This window comes from Lacerta agilis, chromosome 2 (genome assembly GCF_009819535.1).
Source record: "Lacerta agilis isolate rLacAgi1 chromosome 2, rLacAgi1.pri, whole genome shotgun sequence".
NCBI lineage: Eukaryota > Metazoa > Chordata > Lepidosauria > Squamata > Lacertidae > Lacerta > Lacerta agilis.
Window position 1 is genome coordinate 101,410,053 of NC_046313.1, and position 19,238 is coordinate 101,429,290.

The 19,238-nt window shown below is 49.3% G+C and overlaps 1 protein-coding gene across 1 annotated transcript; it reads left to right on the top strand.

The window, feature by feature from the left end:
• The first annotated feature begins 1,460 nt into the window (after nucleotides 1-1,460).
• Nucleotides 1,461-16,134, top strand: LOC117041979. The gene is made up of 6 exons (XM_033141394.1): nucleotides 1,461-1,537; nucleotides 4,284-4,839; nucleotides 6,817-7,202; nucleotides 10,333-10,493; nucleotides 12,640-12,772; nucleotides 15,113-16,134. The coding sequence occupies exons 1-6, from the start codon at nucleotides 1,478-1,480 to the stop codon at nucleotides 15,299-15,301; spliced, it is 1,485 nt and encodes a 494-aa protein (XP_032997285.1). The 5' UTR covers nucleotides 1,461-1,477; the 3' UTR covers nucleotides 15,302-16,134.
• The last annotated feature ends 3,104 nt before the right edge of the window (nucleotides 16,135-19,238 follow it).

Below are 19,238 nucleotides of genomic sequence, written 5' to 3' on the forward strand. Positions count from 1 at the left end.
AGTGTGACTGCCTGTTGCTCTGCCGGCCCACGCTTTGCAAAGTCCCTTCCGCTTCCTGCTGGGCTGGGCCCTGGGCGGAACGGGGTGGGCCAGCAAGGAGGGGCCGCTGTGGAAGGTTTTTTGAGCTGGCTCTGGCTGCCTCGCTGATCGCGGGGGTGGGGCCAGCTCCGAGAGTGTCACCCCCCCTCCCAGCCAGGGAAAGCTGCTGGATGAGAGAGCCTGAGAGCAAAAAGCTGAGATCAATCGCCGAACACAATCTCCAGGGACTAGCAAAAAAAAAAAAAAAAAAAAAGTTCAAGGTTTCAACAGCGGACGCAAGCCTGGGGAAAAAACGACAACAGCAGCATGGATGGGCCGATGGTGCGCGTGCCAGCAGTGAGGGCTCTGCGTGCCAACTCTGGCACGCGTGCCATAGGTTCGCCACCACTGGTCTAGGCATTATCTTGTGAGTCCTTGGCTTATAATTGTATTTCAGGCAGGAAAGTTCTGAAATGATGGAATCAACTGTAGTTCATCAGATTAGTTAAACTACGGAACTCGTTCCCATAGGAGGCAGTGACCGTCACTAACTTAAATGGCTTTAAAAGGCTACACAAATTCATGGAGACGAATATCCATGGCTATTAGCCATAATGGCTATGCTCTGCCTCCGCACTAAGGGGCAGTACTCTAATGCTTCTGAGTACCAATTGCTGGAAACCACGGCGGGGGGGGGGGCAGGTGGAGTGCTCATGCCTTCAGGTCATGCTTAAGGCTTTCCGACAGGGATCTGGGTGGTCACGTGGAGAACGGGATGCTGCAATAGTTGTGGCATTGGCCTGATCCAGCTCCTCAAGTCAATTGGAATGATGATTTCCTTTCGGAGATCTTGCATTTGGTAGTGTTGTCATGTTTAACGATTGGTTTGTGGGTTAAACCATTACTTTTTTTTTGTCTAAACAGATGCTCCCAATGAATCAAGAGCTCTACTGATTGTGAGGCCATGCTATTTTTGAACGTTCCCTTTTGTTCAAACACCTCCCTGCAAATAGAAAGCTAGCACCACAACATGAAGTGACTTAAAGTTAGAAATGTTTATGCGTGATGGGTTAGCTTTCTGTTTGCAGGGGGTTCAAAAACAAATACGAGTGTGGTGATTAAAAATGCTCATTTCCTTACCCAAGTGGAGTGGTTTTTCCCCTTTTTCTTTTTGTAAAGTCTTTTATTATTATTTCATTTAAGTGGAGCGGTATTAACCTCAATCCGCTGTACACGTGTAAAACCAAGCGTCGTTTCTTTCTTACAAAACTCGCAACGTGCCGGTGCCAAAGCAGCCACCGCGGCTCTCGAACGCCAAAAACAATGAACAGCAGCCGGCAAACTTGAGCGAAAAACGGAGTTCGGTCGCCAGGGGGCGCCGCAGCCTCCGCAAGCACAACGAGGAAACGCAAAAGGGGAGGAAGAGGCGTCTCTAGCCGCCGAGCGAAAAAGTTCCTCTATGGTCACATGCCGGAGGCGCCAGAGCGGAAGTGGGACGCCGGGCAGCGGCGGTATCTTGGTAACGTTGGGGAAGGGGCGGGCGCGGGTGGTGGAGGGGGAGCGCTGCTGGTGGGGATGGCGGTTGTTGTTGGTGCTTCGGGACTGGATCACGTGGCTGGATCAGGGCTGGGAAGGAGGAAGGGGCAGGACACACCTCGCCCTCCCACTAGAGGTCCCGTGGGAAATGATGACCCTCATGGACCCACTTGCCCTATTCCCTCTCTCCCCGACCCTTAGGGGGTCCGGGGCTGGGTGTGGAGAGAGGCCCCCTGGGGCGAGGGACCCTATGATGGTGGCTAAGAGAGGGGGGGTGCGATGAGAGGGTTACAGGCAGCTGAGGTCAGGCTGGAGGAAATAAGCTTAAGAAAACTGCTGCCATGCCTGTGGGGTGGCTCAGCTGGTAGAGCATGAGACACACACACACACACTCTCTCTCTCTCTATATATATATATAATTAAGGTGATTTCAGTTAAATCAAGTGATACAGGAGGGAAAAGAAGGAAAAGTGAGGGAGAAAAACAACAACAAAGATACATATAAAAGCGAAAATATGCGCACGCACACACACAAAAGGCAATATACGATATTCCCATACATTATTGTATACAGTAAATTGGTATAGTGTTAATTAAGAGCATGAGATTCTTAATCTCAGGGTTGTGGGTTTGAGCCCCATGTTGGACAACAAAATTCCTGCATTGCACGCGGTTAGACTAGATGACTCTCGTGGTCCCTTCCAACTCTACAAATCTATGATTCTGTGACTTGTGTGGGCTGACCTGCGGGACTCCCCGAACTGGTAACCTCCAGCCTTGCAGTACAGGTTTACCCTGCTGCAGATCTGCTCAGCTGTGTTCGGTGAGCTTTATTCCCAAGTTAGGGTGTGTACATAAAAGAGAGCAGCCTTAGGGTTCAGGAGCTGGCTTGAAAATAACAAGTGCCGTTAAGCACAACGGAACTGCTCACCAACCTTGTGCAAGTCTGTGGTTAATTTGCTTGGTTTTTAAGCTAAGGCGGGTTTCGTGTAGGAGTAAAGAACAGAGTAGAATATTTAGCTTTCTCCTGATTCTTGCGAGAAAATATTTGGTGGTTCTGTTTTGCCTTTGATGTGGAATAACAGTCCTCCTCCTTACATATTGTATGAAATGTATTTGCCAGAGGTGGAAATAAAAACATCAGTTGCATTGCCTTTTTTGGATCAGACCAAAGATCAAGTCCTCTCCAACTGGCTATCTTGTTTTGCTTTTGGAAAACTGAGAAGCAGGAAGAATGGGAGGTAGACTCCCCATTTTCTCCTGCACTTGGTGATCAGAAATACACATGGAGAAGATCTCTGAACATTCTTGCATATAAATTTGCCCTGGATGCTGAGGTTCCATGTTAAATTGTGGCCAGTAGTAGACTCTTGAGTGTAGACTCTACCTTCATGTGTTTAGCAGCAGCTAATCCTTTTTAAGAACCTCTCTCTCTGCTAATTGTTTCCCACATCTTGTGACAATGATTTGCGTAAGTTCAGTTATGTAAAGTTCTTCCTTTTGTTTGTGAGCAGGTGGCTATGGAATGTCTGCAAGCTGTTGCTTATGGTTGTCTGCTTATGTGGGACAGAGTGAGTGTACACCCAACACATCAGGTAGGAGAGGAAACAGATGAGCAAGGTATGGTGGGAATTAGTGCTTGAGCAGTTTGAAAGAGGGACATAAAGAACCCTAGGTGAATCTAAGGCGCTGGCTGTATCCTGGTCAGGCCTTGTATGCTGGAGTCTCTGCGGTGTTCTAGTTCCAGAATTGACGGCATCTGCTGGTGGGTAAAGTGTTGGATTCAGCTTGACAGACTAGAAACCCTATTTATTTTAGTGATTATATGGCATTTTAGAATATATTTACCAATAACAATAACTAAAGATGCAATCGATAAGGGAGTAGGTTGCTTGTGTGATCTAAAAAAAACTGTATGAGAGGAAGGGCCATTTCTCAATGGCAGAGCATGTGTTTTGAGTGCAGAAGTTTCCAGATTCAGTCCCCAGCATCTCCAGGTTGAGCTGGGAATTGTCCCTGTCTGAAAACCTTGGGAAGCCACCGCCAGTCATTGTTGATCATCTTGAGCTAGAAGGAGCAGTTGTCTGACTTGGGTATAAGGCAGCTTCCTATGTTCCTTCCTTATTATTTAGGGAAGTTTTTAATATGTGACTTTCTATTGTATTTTAATATTTGTTGGAAGCTGCCCAGAGTAGCCGGGGAGACCCATCCAGATGGGCAGGGTACAAATAAAAAATTATTAAATTATTATTAAAACAAGAGTTCAGAACCAGCTCAGTTATTGATCAGTTGATTAATTAGAGGCAGGTTTCTATAAATGCAAATCTTTCAGTGCACCTTCTTGCCGGTTTCTTCTCACACATGCAAACCTTAGGAATACACTTTCTCCACAGTATGATAGCTTTGCTAAATTTGTGGAGTGGCTTTCACTAGGGTGGTCTCGGGAAAGTAAAAAAAAAAAAATCTGCTTCAGTCTTCCGTCTGTAAAAAGAAATGGCACAAATTAGCACAGAGGATATTGAGTGTACAGATTATGAAGTTCATCAGAGCACACTTTTATTCCCACAATGCCTCAGTCTCAACAATTCACCATGCTGAGTAGTAGAAAGTCCATGTAGTGGGCTTTATAGCTGAGTGAACCTGGATCTAATTATATAAGCTGCTGCTTCACATTGAATGACACAGGGGAAAATACAGTAGTGACTTATTTACTCTTCTTGTCCATACAGTTGAGCCTGAGACGGCATTTCCCTCCTAATTCATTCCAGCCCATGAGTGACCCAACGGCTTCAAGGGAGAGAGATCTCTCTGGCAGCTGCACTGCAGGAGATGATATTCCCAACACGGATCCGGACGATTTGAAGCCCAAGCTGAGGACCGTATATGCAGAGATGGCTCCTGGAATAGTTGGCACAGAGTCCGTCTCCAGCAGTTCCTGCTCAATGAAAAGAAAAAAATCTCATTCTGAGACTGACGGTCTTGGGAATGGTGTAAGAAATTCTTCAGAGGAGGACCAGGTTGCCAATCTCAGCTGTGCAGAAGGTCAACATGGCCAGTCTGCCCAAAGAGAAGGAGGTGAAGAAAAGGACTGCCAGCAGCCAAGAACTACCACCAGCTTAGTCCCTCTTTCCGGGGTGATCTTAAGCCCTAAGAAACGGAAGCTGGTTCTACACATAGACTTAAACAACACTATCGTAGTGTCTGATGCTGTCACTGGTCAGGACCCCAGAGCTGCTCTAAACTATTTCCTGAGTACTGTCACCTGGGGGGAAATCAGCCCAACAGGTAAGACCATGCGAGCAGTTGAAATCCCAGTTCCTGTGACTTAAAACTTAAGTTCAATGGCTGGATGAAACTGTGCAAGAAAGAAGAATTGCTTGGGGTTGTTTTTTTTTTAATCATTTCTGATTTTCAGGATAGGTGATGCAGTATGGCCAAGGGGTGTGTAGGGAAGGAGGCAGAAGCCTGGGGGATAATTTAATGTAGGGCTAAGGAAATCTCTGTTAGCACAAGCATCTCTCCTTGTCTGATGGAACAGTCTCTCCTTTCCTACCCCCATGTGCTGTTCTGTGGGGAGGAGGTGAGGCTGGGGGAAGCCCCCCCCTTGTGCTAGTGTGGTGATTCTCAAACTTTTTTCTCTGGGCCATACTTTCAGAATAGAAATTTAGATATTAACAAAGTTCGCAAGCAAACCAACAAAAACAAAGTGACAACCCTCACAAGCTGTTGAAGAAAATAGCATTAATTTATTTGCAAATGCACTCCCAATTTTCTATTATTATGCCTAATGCATTTTCAAGTATGATGTGCTGTTCATCAGAGGCAGCAAGCGTTACTTGTGGGGTTTCTTTTGTCTTTTAAAGAGAGCCTTCCAGATGCATTATACATAATAATAGAAAATTGAGTGTTTTTGTAAATTAAAAAAAAAATGTTTTCTTCGGCATCTTTTGATGATTGCCTTCCTTCCCCCCCCCCCCACCTCAAGTTGGTACTGCCCTCTTTCTGGCAAGCTGCCAGCTCCCAACCTGTACTCTGCATACCACAGAGGAAAAAGGGGTTGGACAGGGGGCTGGGAAGATGGGTTAAAAATGGACTGGAAGTAGCCACCCACCCTCTTACGACACCTCCAGTTGCCCTCCCCTCTCAGCATTAGCATTGAGAAGCGAACAGGGCAGTCCTGCCCATTGTATCTCATCTCAGGCTCAGGGCCAACTTGCCTACACCCTCGGCTCTTCGTATCTGGACCAAGAGACTACGAGCCTGGCGCTCTGCTGCAAGGCAGCGCCATGTGCCTATTATGCCGCCCACTAGCCAGATCTCCTTATAGATCAGGCTCGTTTGTTCTCTGCGAAGGGAACCTTATCAAAGGAGCTGTTGCATCCTGTATCTCTCCCAGGCACATTTACATATTGTTGGTCTCTTCAGAATTAGGTTAAAGCTGCCTGCCAACTCTCTCTCTCTCTCTCTCTCTCTCTCTCTCTCTCTCTCTCTCTCACATGCGGGAACACCAAGAAGTTAAAATTACCATGTACTTAGCTAAGCCGTTTGACTTCAGATGTCCTCTGTCTGAACTATTGCCACTTGCGCGAGAGATTTGAATTCTACCTCACTGCGCATTGTTCTCTTCCTTCCATCACCCCCACCTTTTTTTTAAAAAAAGGTATTCAATAAAAGGCTGTTGCGGAAACACTGAAGCAGCCTTTGCCAACCTGGTGCCCTCCAGCTGTTTTGGACTCCCAATTCCCATTAGGACGTGCTAGCTGGGTCCGATCAGCATCGTAGACCAAAACATCTGGAGGGCACCGGGCTGGCAAAGGTTGCTGTAAAGGAGGTCCTTATTTAGGGCACTCTATGCGCTGAGCTTGTGCACTCTAGGCACCGGCAGTGGCTTTCCAGGATTTCGTGCAGGGAGTCTTTCCCTGCCGTACTCTGAGATTCTGCAGGAGGGGAGAGTGCTCTTGTGCTCGAATCCTGCATCTGGTTGGCTACTGTGAGAACAGGATGCTGGACCAGGGGGGCCATTGGCCTGATCCAGCAGGCTCTTATTTTCCTATGAGATGCTGGTGCCTTCTGCATACCAAGCAGATGTTCTGTTGGCAAGCTCTGTCCCCTTCCCAGGCTTCGTGTTGGCACTGAAGGTGTAAGTGATGCTGTACTGGGACTTAGGGCCCAGGATAGAGTGTGAGCCCATCAATGGAAGAGAGAGAGAGAGTTCCTCCTTCCTTTAGACCCTAAACTCAACTCCTTCCTCTTTCCTTCCAGGCAAGTGGCAGTGGCTGAGCGAGTCCCCCTCGTTGCTCCCTCCCTGCCCGGGCGCCGTGAGTTTTTACTCCCAGTACGGCCGCAACACCCGATTCACAGACACGCCCCCCGGGCGGAAGTTCCGCGATCTTCACAAGCGCCACCTGCAGCTCCTGGAGTGGCAGGGGCAGCCTCACCCGCTGCTCTCCATCCCCGGCGAGCGGGGCAAGCGCTACCACTTGGTACTGCCTTCCTTCTTCCGCCTCTTGGAGAGCCTGCGCCGGGAAGGGAGGCACTTTGCCGTCGTCTTCCGCACCTTTGGCACGGACTTGGCTCGCGTCCTGAAGGCAGTGCGCTGTGCCCTGGAGGGGGAGCACCCCCACTTCCCCACGCTGCGGGATGTCTCGGTGAGTGGGCAGAAAAAGAGCGCCCTGGGACAGTATCCCTCGGGAAGCAGTGGACTCTCCTTCCGTGGAGGTTTTTAAGCAGAGGCTGGGTGGCCATCTGTCATGGATGTTCTGGATTCCTGCATTGCAGGGGGTTGGACTAGATCAGTGTTTTTCAACCACTGTTCCGCGGCACACTAGTGTGCCGTGAGATGTTGCCTGGTGTGCCGTGGGAAAAATTGTGTTTATTTGATTCCTATTCAAGAGAATTACTTTATATATAGTCAATATAGGCACAGAGTTAAATTTTTAAACATTTTCTAATGGTGGTGTGCCTCGTGATTTTTTTCATGAAACAAGTGTGCCTTTGCCCAAAAAAGGTTGAAAAACACTGGACTAGATCATGGGTAGGCAAACTAAGGCCCGGGGGCTGGATCCGGCCCAGCCGCCTTCTCAATCCAGCCCGCGGACGGTCCGGGAATCAGTGTGTTTTTACATGAGTAGAATGTGTCCTTTTATTTAAAATGCATCTCTGGGTTATTTGTGGGGCATAGGAATTTGTTCATTATTTTTATTGAAAATATAGTCCAGCCCCCCACAAGGTTTGAGGGACAGTGGACCGGCCCCCTGCTGGAAAAGATTGCTGACCCCTGGACTGGATGTTGCTTGGGGTCCTTTCCAGTTCAACAATTCTATGATTCTATAGATTCCTCCATTGCTTTTGCTGCTTTAGTCACAACCTGCCTTTTCCGCAAGCCCAGCAGGTGTTCAAGCAGCTCTCTCGGCTGAGGCCCTTTGATCCCAGTGCCTTCTGCTTTTTTTGTTTGTTCAGTTTTCTAGATGCCCTTCAGCTGAAGACACCTTTTTTATTTATTGCCTTTGTATCCCACCAAGGAGCTCAAGGTGACATACTTGGTTCTCCCCATCCTCCTTTATCCCTACAACAACCCTGCGGGGTAGGTTAGGCTCAGAGGCAGTGAGCGGCCCAAGGCCACCCGGTGAGCTTCATGGCTGAGTGGGGATTTGAACCCTGGTCCCCCATGTCCCAGCCTTCCATGCAGCCTCTCGGCCGGCTTTAGGAGTCTGTTGGCGCCCTATGAGATGCAGGCTGAGACTACCCGATTCGACACCCCTTCCCTCCTCTAGGAAATCCTCCCAAGCTCACAGCTGATTGCTTCCTCTCTCTGAAGGGTAGGCAGCCAAAATTAAATCCAGCATTATTTAATTAGGTTGCCCGATAAGAACTGAATATAATACTGGAGGTACGGAGCTTTGGATTCGATAGGGACTCTCCTTTGCGCTTTGGGGACCAAGGCTGCCAACATTATACATTGCAATAGCTTGTTTGAAAGTGAAGAATCCTGGTGGCTTTGCTGGAATCCTGGAGGAATTCAGCTTTCATGAAAAATAGCAGGTTTTTGGTCTCTGCACTTCCAAAGTGAAGCTTCTGAATAGTGGGCTAAATATTCAGGAACTGGGGAAAGCCTGGTTATGACTTAAATGATCCTGAGGTTGCCTGTTTATAGCTTGCAGATCTTCCTGTGCCCTTGCTATGGACTCCTGTACCTGCCTTTCCATTCTTAAGCACCTGTGCACTCTCCATTTGCCACAATTCTCTGAATCCTATGCCCCATTTTCTTTAGCTGTGTTTGTGAGCATGGGGCCATTAAAAATGATGATGGGTAGAGCACTGCAGACTTTAGCTTGTACCCCTTGTGCAGCTTGGGGCACTCGATGTTCCCATTTTACAGATGAGAAACTGAAGCAAACAATAATGAGCTTGCCAAGGCCACCGCATCAAGTCCAAAGCACTGTCCACAAGATAGGACCATGCTGTCTCTCTGCTTAGACAGAAGGCATTTGATGGATGAAAATCCATCAAAGCCATCTGCTGATGCTTAGTTGGATTTGAGAGGACCAAATAAATATTTTGACACCGATAAAGCCTTCCTTTATAATTGGAATTAAATGTGAGTAAAATTCAGTGTTGTTAAGGACTGAACTTTTGCCACATTCATCAGTTCTGGTGCACTGCCAGCTGCCGAGAGAATTCAGCTATGGCAACCTTTGTGATCTGTTAGGGGATGTTTGATGATAATGCACTTGTATTTATTACTTAATGTACTACATTTCTATCTCACCATTCCTCCATTGTGCTCAGGGGGCGATCCCATTATTATGCTTGTGAGGTAGGATCGGCTAACGGTGAGGCACCTGCCCAAAGCTGCCCTGTGTAAATTTCATGACTGAGTGGGTATTTCCACCCAGATCTTTGCAATCCAAAGTCCAGTTTGCTGTCCATTATACTGCATGGGTTCTCCAGCTGTTGCAGTTGAGATCTATATCCAGGAACAGTATTTCTGTCAAGATCAGATATTGGGAGCACACAACAGGCTGTTGCTCTCATTCCCTACTTCCCAGAGGCATCCGGCTATGGGAAAGGGAATTTTAAAGGCCGCTTGGCCCTTACATCCATTTCCGCTCCAGGCTTAACACACAGCACTGTTTGATGTGAGCAGAACATTCGCACGCAAGTCGAGAAAGTTTCTGCTGGTCACATGGAAGTAGCCAGCCGAGTGCCCAATGTTGATGAACTCCCAACTCGCGGCATCCTAACAAATTGGCCAAATTGGCGGGGGCTCATGGGAGTTGTAATCCAAAACAGGAGCAGAGCACTAGGTTGGGGAAGGCTGAAGGAGGCTTTAATCCATTTGGTGGGACAGCCCCCTTCTGCATCCAGGTGCGGGCAATGCCCCAGGGGTGGAGCTACCTGCCCCTGCACCTGGAGCAGTGCAGGGGCAGGGCTAGCCGCCTGCATGGCGAGCGTCAGGGGGGGGCGCCACTAGCCACCCTTGGCAGCATCGTCCCTAGCAGCCCGCCACCCGCACAGCGAGCGGGGGTGGGTGGCGCGGCGGTGTCACCTGCCCTCACGGCTGGCACCCGTTGCGCCCCGCACGCCCCGCACCCGCCTTCCTCCGCCAGTGCAACGCCCTTGATCCTCAGGTCCAGTTCATGGTGATTCCTCATCTCAATGCACACGACGCTCTGCTTTGATGACCTCAAGTTTGCTACCGAGAGCTTGACAGGAGAGTGATCTGTGTTTCATTTGCCTTTTCCACCCCTCCTCTGCCTCCCCGCTACGCTACGGCAGCTGCCGGTGGACGTCAGTCCTGGAATGATACGTTGCAGCAAGCGAAAGGTGGTGTTGACGCAGGGAGCAGGGCGGCTCTCCAGTGAAGACGGCGACAGGAAACTGTACCTCTACTTCAGCTCCAGGGAAGGCCTTTGTGGCTTCCAGGATCACTTTGACTGGTGAGGGATAAGCATGGCGGCTTGCTTCTTAGCCTGTGGAGACTGATGTACTTTTACTTAGGGTGATGTCAGTGAATCATTTATAGTGGCTTTCAAAAACCCCCAGCTTGGGCAGACTTTTGGCCCACCAGCACACAAATTTCTTGCGTCCTGGCCTCGCGTGACAGTCACTTCTGAGCCAGGCAAATGACTGTGGTCTAAAACAGCCTTCCCAACATGGCACCCCCCATTATCCCTGATTATCCTGGCTGGGACCGTGGAGGTTGTCATCCGGAACAGTTGTAGAGCATCAGGTAGGGGGCGGCTGGTATAAATTAGGGTATGTTTGAGCGTCCAATGTTTTTAGAAGTTTTAATTGCATTAGTACTGTTGGGCGGGATTCAGCTAAGTTGCTGTACGCATGGATCAAGGTCCCCTTGTGCAATGGGACTCCCCCCACCACCACCCACCTGTGCTCCTAAATCTGCTCTGGCGGGTTGGAGGAAAACCCAGAGCAGGTTTAAGAGGCATAGGGTAGTAGGGTTGGGGGAAAGTCTCACTGCACAAGGATATAATAATAATAATAATAAACTTTATTACGGTCATAGACCAGCAAAAGAGAAAATAAAACGATAGTACATAATATAAATATTTCTGCACAAGGAGACTTTGTCGCATGCACACACTTAGCGCTTAGTTGAATTTCACCCAATACATTTGCCCCTCTGGGCTCCTTTGGAGAAAGATGGTGGGTATAAATCCTAATAATAATGATAGTGATGATGATGATGATGATGATGATATTATTATGAAGAGGAAGGAAGGAAGGAAGGAAGGAAGGAAGGAAGAGATTCCTCCCTTTCCCCCTGTCTCCAGCCTGACATTCCTGCAGGGTTGAGACTTGTTTGCTTGCCTCTTCCTTTCCTTTACCACCAGGATAGAGAACCTGATGCTCTTGGACTCCAACTCCCATGATCCCTGATCAAAGGCCATGTTGAGTGGGCCTGATGGAAGCTGTAGTCCAACGACATCTGGAGGTCCATCGGTTCGCCACCTCTCCCTTACCTAGCTCACATCTGCCAAGATACTTGAGAGCAATTGTTTAAAATGCAAAGTCGCCGTTGGTTCTTTAATATCCACCTGTCTCTGCTGTGTTCTGCTGCTGAGATTAAGACTTGAGGGTTCATCTTGTCCTCTACCAGTAAAAAAAAAAAAAGGAGAGGCAGGGAATGGACTGTGCTAAATCCAGGTAGCTCTGTTTGGAATAACTCTCTTGCTTCGACATGCAGCCTGAGCCACTGGAAGCTTTGAGCAAACCTGTTTTGTGATCTAGAGAAGATGGACTCTTGGGCCATCTGGCAATGTAGCCAGCCAAAGCTGAGCACAACCCAGTTGAAATACTTGAGCATCTATTTGTTTTGAGTACTGGAAGGCTTGCCCTGCCTCAGCCCTTCAGCAGCCACTGCCGACCCTTCCTGCACCCTTTTCTGGGATCCGTTCTGTGGTACATGGAGCACAAACAGCTGCCATTGCATGTGAAGTCCTGCACTGAGAATTATGCATACCTGTTCAGAGTTTCCCCTCCTACGCAGGGTCCTGTGGTGGTAGCCTAAGAAGCTTTTCAAATATGATTTTGAAGAAGCAGGTTTCTTTTGCACAGGAGCTTAGAAATATTTTTGTATTCTCCCGAGAGAGCTCTGAAATGAGAGGGAGGTTCCCATGGTGAAGAGCTGGACCGTGAACAGCCAGCGCAACTTCTATCCATCTTTTTTGGCTCTTAGTCCCTGTCCCCCATCAACTCTGCTATCCTCCACCTGAATCTTTTTTTTTTTTTTAATCATCTCATTCCTTGTCAAAAGTCATCTAAATCTTCTCAAATGCTGAACCGTGAAAGCGGAATAAATTGCGCAGGATAAGAATAGATGTATTAATTGGGTTGGTATTTGTATGCGGAAAGAATATGCCAGCTTGACCCTTACGATCACTGCATGCAATACATTTCTTGCCTTCTCGTTTCCATTTGTTGCATTGGAGGGGACAAGGTGGGCTGGGGGGGGGGGGTCTTTGCTAAGATTCATTGCAGACTCTCGCTTCAACAACCTAGGAAAAATCCCCATAGAAGTTCTGATCCTCTCTCTCTCTCTCTGTGTGTGTGTGTGTGTTCCAGGTGGGCCAGGAACCAGTTCTCCAGCCGAGGAGGGAAGCCCCTTTGGATCGACCCTCACGACGCAAGCACCCACCATATCTGTATTGATGACAACATTCGCCTGAACGATTCCGACACCATCATCCACCCTCTGGTATTGTTGCCATGGATCGTTGCTCTAAAACATTTCAGTGTCGAAACAAACTAGAACCACCCCACTTATCAGCTCGTATCCTCTTTATAATTCTCTGATCCTCACAACAACCCTGGGAGGGAGGTAGGCTAGACTGGGCTGGTGAAGGATTGTCGCCAGGGCTTTGAGACAGAGCGAAGACATGCCCGTCTGACATCCACCTCTGAAACCCTGTGCCGCCCTTAGATGGCAGAGCTGCCTTCCAAACGCCTGGCTTGGTGAGGGGAAACCCTTGGGTAGCCCCAAAGGAGATGCAGAACAGGGTGGAAGGGATAAGCCAGCTGCCAGTTTTAACCACAGGTGAGTAGAGGAGACTTTGCTGGCACAGAACAGCAGGTGCGTGCTGCCTGCTCTTGCTGGCGTGAGTCATCCCCGCTGCCTGCCGTAGCCCAGCATCCTGCCTCCGAGCGGCCTGAAGCTCATTCACAGCCCTCTGTGCTTAAAGGGCAGCTTCCCCAAAGGAGCATGCTCAGAAGTGAGATTCCGGGGGAGAGGAGTGGGAAGGATCTGGCCATTGTGGCAGCTCCCTTTGTACATGACTGAGAGTGTACCCTCCCAAGAGGAGGAGAGGGCATGGGAGGGAATGCACTGGCACTGGCTGGGCTGGCAGAATGAGGAACGGCTGGGCAGGAAAGGTTAATTGGTTCCTGCTGGAGTCCACCCACCACAGTGGCCTCCTAGGGCTCTCTGCTGCGCACGGGGAGGGATGCTGTTGGCCCCTCAGTGCCATTTTGGGAATAAAGGAAGTTTCCTTCCTTTGCATTCAGTACTTAATAGCCAATCGGTCAACGCAAAGAGCTCTTTGCACTAGAGGCAAGGAGCTCTTAGCACTTCCTCTGCCCTATCTGCAGAATGTTTGAGCCCCTGTTTTGCTGAGCAGGGCAGCAGTTCCTCATCCATCCCTGGCCGCATGACCCTGGGCCAAATTATATTTAGAGAGAACGCTGTGGGGGTGACCTTTGGCGCTCCTGCAGACTCCCGATCAAATCCGTTGGCTTCGGAGGCCAGTTGCAGGTCAGCCTCAATCTCGGTCCCGCTTTTTCCTCTTCCATGCGTGGATCACACTCCTTTATTTCTGGCTGTTGCTATTTTTATCGCTGGTTTTATCGTCTGGGCTATTTCTGTTTTTATTGTGCCAGTTGCTTTTGAGACACCTTAGTGTAAAAATGCGGCGGATAATAATGACTGCAATAATACGACGTGGTCCAGCTTGCTCTCCTCTGGCCGTAGTTTTTTGGCCTGCTCTTTGCTTCCTGGAGGTTGCTTGCTACATTCAGGGCAAGAGAGGGCTGCTACGCATTTCATAGCTGCGCAGAAGGGAGGACTTGGGGCCTGTGCATGTTTTGAGTCAAGGGCTCCGGCAGGAGAGGTGATGTCGGTCCAGTTTCCCCTTCCGCAACCTGAAGCTCCTACAGATCGGGCCACTTTTTAGGTGCTGTTCCATAAGGACCTGAAGCAAGATTGAAGATTATACAGGGAACAACGTTCTGTGTTTTCCTTAGGAGTAGTCTATATGCAGATCGGGGCAGGAGAGGACCCTGCTGCCACGCAAGCTGAGAGCCAATGCATTTGAAGGGCTTCGCCATTCTGCATCTTCCACAAGGCGTGCTTTCAGGAAGAGTGGCTTGCGGAGCTCCTTCCAGTGAGACTACAAAGTCTCTCCCCCCCCCACCCGCCTTCCCATCCGAGGTTCAGTTTGAGCCATAGCTTGCAGCATTCGGTCCCTCTTGAGACCCCGGGACTTGAGCCGCTCGTGATGTATTTGTTGGGATGTTTGACACTCTCTTGACTGAATGCTTCCTGTAGGAAATAGTGTCCGAGAGGCTGAAAGTTCCCTTTCCCTACTGTTGTCTTAGCCAGCCTCAGTTTCTAATGAGGGCTCATGCCTGCTGGAAGCCGCTGGCTCTGTTGTGGAATTCCTTCCTCCTAACCCCTGATCATAGGCAGGTAGGCTCTTACTTCTCTGTAGTGAGGGGGTGCCACTCTGCACACGCTCAATGGCATCCTCTTCCATTACTACTTGTGTTCCAAGAGCTTTAATTCTGTTTCCCGTTCCTTGGGCTGGATCATCTCCAATTTTGTGGCATCCAGACTGCCAGGCTTCTGAAGAGAAGGGGCTTCTGGGTTACCCTTGAGGTCCAACACCTCTCTGCCTCAACAAAGGAGCCACGTTGCCACCCAGAGTGAAAAAGGAGAGGGGTGGGCTGGCTGGCAGCTTGTTCTTGTGTTGCCACCTTCTTTCGTCTCCTCTGTCGCATCCGCAGCTTCAGAACTTGGGCTCTCTCTTCTTTTACCCGGCAGATGTTCTCAGGGCGAGGAAGCAGCTGTCTCCGCACGACCCCCACCTCCGAGCTGTACAACATCTGCCTGGTTCAAACAGACCTCCTGGAGGCCGTTGCCGACCCTAGCTATTTCTGCCGCTGCGTCCGGCGGTGCGAGGAGAACTATGAGAGCTACCTGGCCAGCGCTGGGGGGAGTTGTTGCACCTAAGTGGGGCCGACCTGCGGGAAAGTCTCCCCTCGTGTGGAGTTTGCAAGAGGAGAATCTTCCGTTTGGCACCTCTCTCTGGGTGTTGGAGTTCCCACTGGAGTCGCTATCCTTACTTTTGCTTCCGGCTCAGAGCCCTGCGTGGGAAATTCTTTGGAACAGTCTGCAAGCCCAGAAAGCAGGTTTTCTGGTGCTGTCTGAACCTGATCACCTGAACAGAGGCTTTCTTCCTGTTAATATTTATTCAGATGTTGGAGGACGAGCTCATGGAGGAGATGGCTGACCTGGGCGAACCTCTGTCTCGGAAGTGCTTGCAACTGGCCCGTGGTCTCAGCCACGGTGTGGAGAAAAACCGCTGGCCTGTTAACGCAGCCCATCTTTCCAAACATTAAACTCCACTCCAGCTGCTCTTGTTTGTTTTTTGGCTGCGGCAGTGGCTGACCCCAACGCATAAAGCCTGGTGCTAAGTGGGTCCCCGTGGGAGAGGTTCACGGGTTAAGGCTTTTTCTCCCTGGCACAACTGAGCTAAATGAGGTTCGGCAGCTTGTGAATTTTGCCCGTTTAGAGAATTGTTCATCTCTTCCCCGTTCATGGAACAGGACAGCTGCGAGATCATCCAGCATCCACCCTCCAGAACTTTTTGCCTTCAGAAACGAGGGCTTCGGTTCGTTTCCCTCTCTGTGTGCATGCAGATCGATGTGGACAGAAAGAAGCAGGTCCTCATGATGCTAGGGGGGCCTCCTAAGTCAGGGATGTGGAACCTGTGGTCCAGGGAAAGTTCCGTGGCTCAGCGGTAGAGCATCTGCTTTGCATTCAGAAGGTCCCAGGTTCAATTCTTGACATCTCCAGGTAGGCCTCTAGAGACCCCTTTCTGAAATCCTGGAGAGCTTCTGCCAACCAGTGTGGGCAGACTGAGCTGGATGACGGACAGTCGGATTTGGTGTTTTTGATTTGTTTTGTTTCTTCATCGCTTTTCATTCAAAATAATCCCAAAGCGGCTTACACACAATATTCATTCATTCATTCATTCATTCATTATTTATTTATTTAACCGCTCTTCATCAACACAATACACACAACATTCATTCATTCATTCATTCATTCATTCATTTAACCGCTCTTCATCAAGAGATGTCGGGGCAGTTCACTGAATAAAATAATAAATAATAACATGATAGAATCTAATAGCCCATCACAAATACAGCATAAAACATATGGAACAATTAACAAATCGCCAGTGAGGCAACACCACTAACAGAGCAGCAACTGAAAAATAAGCTGAACATCACAGTTAAAGCAAAAGTTGCACCATGCGATGAACAAGCAATACAGCCCTTATGAGCTATAAAACAATATTAACGACATGAATAAAACAGCAGCCCAAAACACAAACTAAGCGCTAAGTTCATGCACACCCCCATGACTCATAATCTACCACTGTTCAGCTCATGAAAACCCACATCCACACGACGCCTGTGGCAGCAACTCCCTTCTGAAAGCTGGGGCAGCCCAGGTGAAACCAGCCATCCTCGATGGCAAACAGAGCCTCTCTCCTCTGGAAACAGCTCCCTTGCAAAGGCTCCTAGGGCTGGAGGTTGGGGCAGGTCAGGTGGAAAAAGAAATTGCCTGGTGGCCAGCAGCGATTCTCTCTCACACACACACCTTACCTCATAAGGCAGCTTTCCGGTTTCCCATCAGCCCCAGTGAGCCTGGCCCAACGGCCGGGGTGATAGACGTGCTCTAAGGGCAGTGGAGGGCCACATGTTTCCCATCCACGCCTCAATTCTGCTTCCCTGCCCAGCTCTTCCAGTGTGAGAGCTAGTGTGGTGTAGTGGTTAAGAGCGGTAGACTCGTAATCTGGTGAACCGGGTCCGCGTCTCCGCTCCTCCACATGCAGCTGCTGGGTGACCTTGGGCTAGTCACACTTCTCTGAAGTCTCTCAGCCCCACTCACCTCACAGAGTGTTTGTTGTGGGGGAGCAAGGGAAAGGAGAATGTGAGCCGCTTTGAGACTCCTTCGGGTAGTGAAAAGCGGGATATCAAATCCAAATCCAAACTCTTCTTCCTGTTGTACGGGAGGAGGGTTTTTCTTAAGATGCAAGCAAGCAAACAAAACCCGCACCCAATTCTTTATAAAACAGCGAGAGCACCCTTCTGGCTGCTGTAGCTCTTTGTGCTAGCAGGATTCCCCACCCCACCCCACCCCCCGCAGAGAGGCTGGCTGTGCCTATTGTTGCCGCTGCTGCTGCAGCTCCCGTTTGCTGCTTGAAAGAGGAGTTTGACAGAATAGCTTTACCTCCCCAGCAGCGGGAGGCTGAGCCCAACTCCTTTGCCAGGCATTGGCAGAAAGCCGGCGGAGGGCCAGCTTGGGGAAGCTATTGTTCCTAGTCGGCTTCAAGTCTTTTCAGGTTGTATTCACACACACACACACACACTCTTTTGCTGAGCTGCTGAGCCAAATGTAACATAAAGTGCGAAAGAGCCTTGAGAAAGCAGGAATTTTGCTCGGTTGAGGATTGTCCTGGAGGTGAGATTGTAGAATCGGAAGGGACCCCAAGGGGCATCTAGTCCAACCCTCTGCAATGCAGGAATCTCAGCGAAAGCATCCATGGCAGATCCAGCCTCTGCTTAAAAACCTCCCAAGGAAGGAGAGTCCACCACCTTTCCGGGGAGACTGTTCCACTGTCCGACATCTCTTACCAACAGGTCTTCCTGATGTTGAGTTGGAATCTCTTATTCCCTGTCGCCTGCATATGCCACAGAAGAGCTTCCAGCAGGCAGTTTCAAAGTTGGAACAGAAGCCCCATGGATTTTCACAGACCAAACCAGCTTATTCCTTTTTATTAGGTCCAACTACTATCTATCGCACCCCTTTTTGACTGTCACAGACTTTTAGAAAGAGAAGCATCTCAACATATATGTTAGGTATCTCAAAATATATAAAGAAACTGCATGGGCACTAAATGCTATCTTGCGTTTGCCTCTTGGAGGTTGTTTTGTTTTGTTTTGTTTTACCTTTAAAAACTCACTGGATGGATTTGAAGAGGATACACTTACCCATGATGATTAGCCATATTAGGTTAAAAAACCCTCCATATTCAGAGATGATATACCCCCAATATCGGGCCCTGCAGAAGTGCTGTTGCTTCCATGCTTCATTTGTGCATGTCTCAGTGGCATCTGTCAGGATGGGATGCTGGTTTAGATGGATCTTTGCTTTGGTCCAGCTTGTTCCTTGGCTCTTTGGAAGAAGGGTGGGCCAGAGCATGGGGAGAAGCCATCAAGTGTACTTTTTGGGGTGTCATTCCTGTTCACAATGCCTGGAGGAGAATGCAGTCAAGCGGTTGCCAAGTAAGCAGAGGGGAGGATTAGTGCATAGGATTCAAGGTGTTCCTGGCATAAAAGGTTCGTCAAACAGGCAACAGACATAACCAACATGCTGCATCCTAATGGTGTCTGTGTAGATGGGAAAGCATGGAGAACCAGTGTGATCCCATGAAGGTAGCTGCAGAATCAGCTCAGATTTCCACCTCGGTCCGATTTGGGCCCATCCACACCGAGGCTGGAAATATGGGTTGGGTGGATCTATGCAAAGCGCAATGCGTGTTTTGATTCTTCTTCCAGCTTATAGGTGGACCAGTACAGTGGTACCTCGCTAGACGAAAAATTCGCTAGACGAAAGGGTGACTCGCGAGACGAATTTCCCTATGGCCATGACTCGCAAAACGAAAACGTTTTGCGGGTTCCCCCCGTAAAACTGCGCTTCCTCCGACTGTGCTTCGCAAGACGAAATTTCCACTATACAACAGCATTCGCAGAACGAATTAATTTCGTCTTACGAGACACCACTGTGCTTGCTGCATCACCTCCAGCACAGTGAGTGGCAGCTGGGCATGAGGTGACCCACAAGGGTTCCCCCACCTGCTGAAACCTAGGCAGGC

Excerpts from the sequence above, each read along its gene's own strand:
- LOC117041979 (XM_033141394.1), top strand. The coding sequence starts at position 1,478 with ATGGTCACATGCCGGAGGCGCCAGAGCGGAAGTGGGACGCCGGGCAGC. Across the intron at positions 1,538-4,283 it reads CGGGCAGCGGCGGTATCTTG|TTGAGCCTGAGACGGCATTT; the intron begins GTAACGTTGGGG and ends TTGTCCATACAG. Across the intron at positions 12,773-15,112 it reads ACACCATCATCCACCCTCTG|ATGTTCTCAGGGCGAGGAAG; the intron begins GTATTGTTGCCA and ends TTTACCCGGCAG.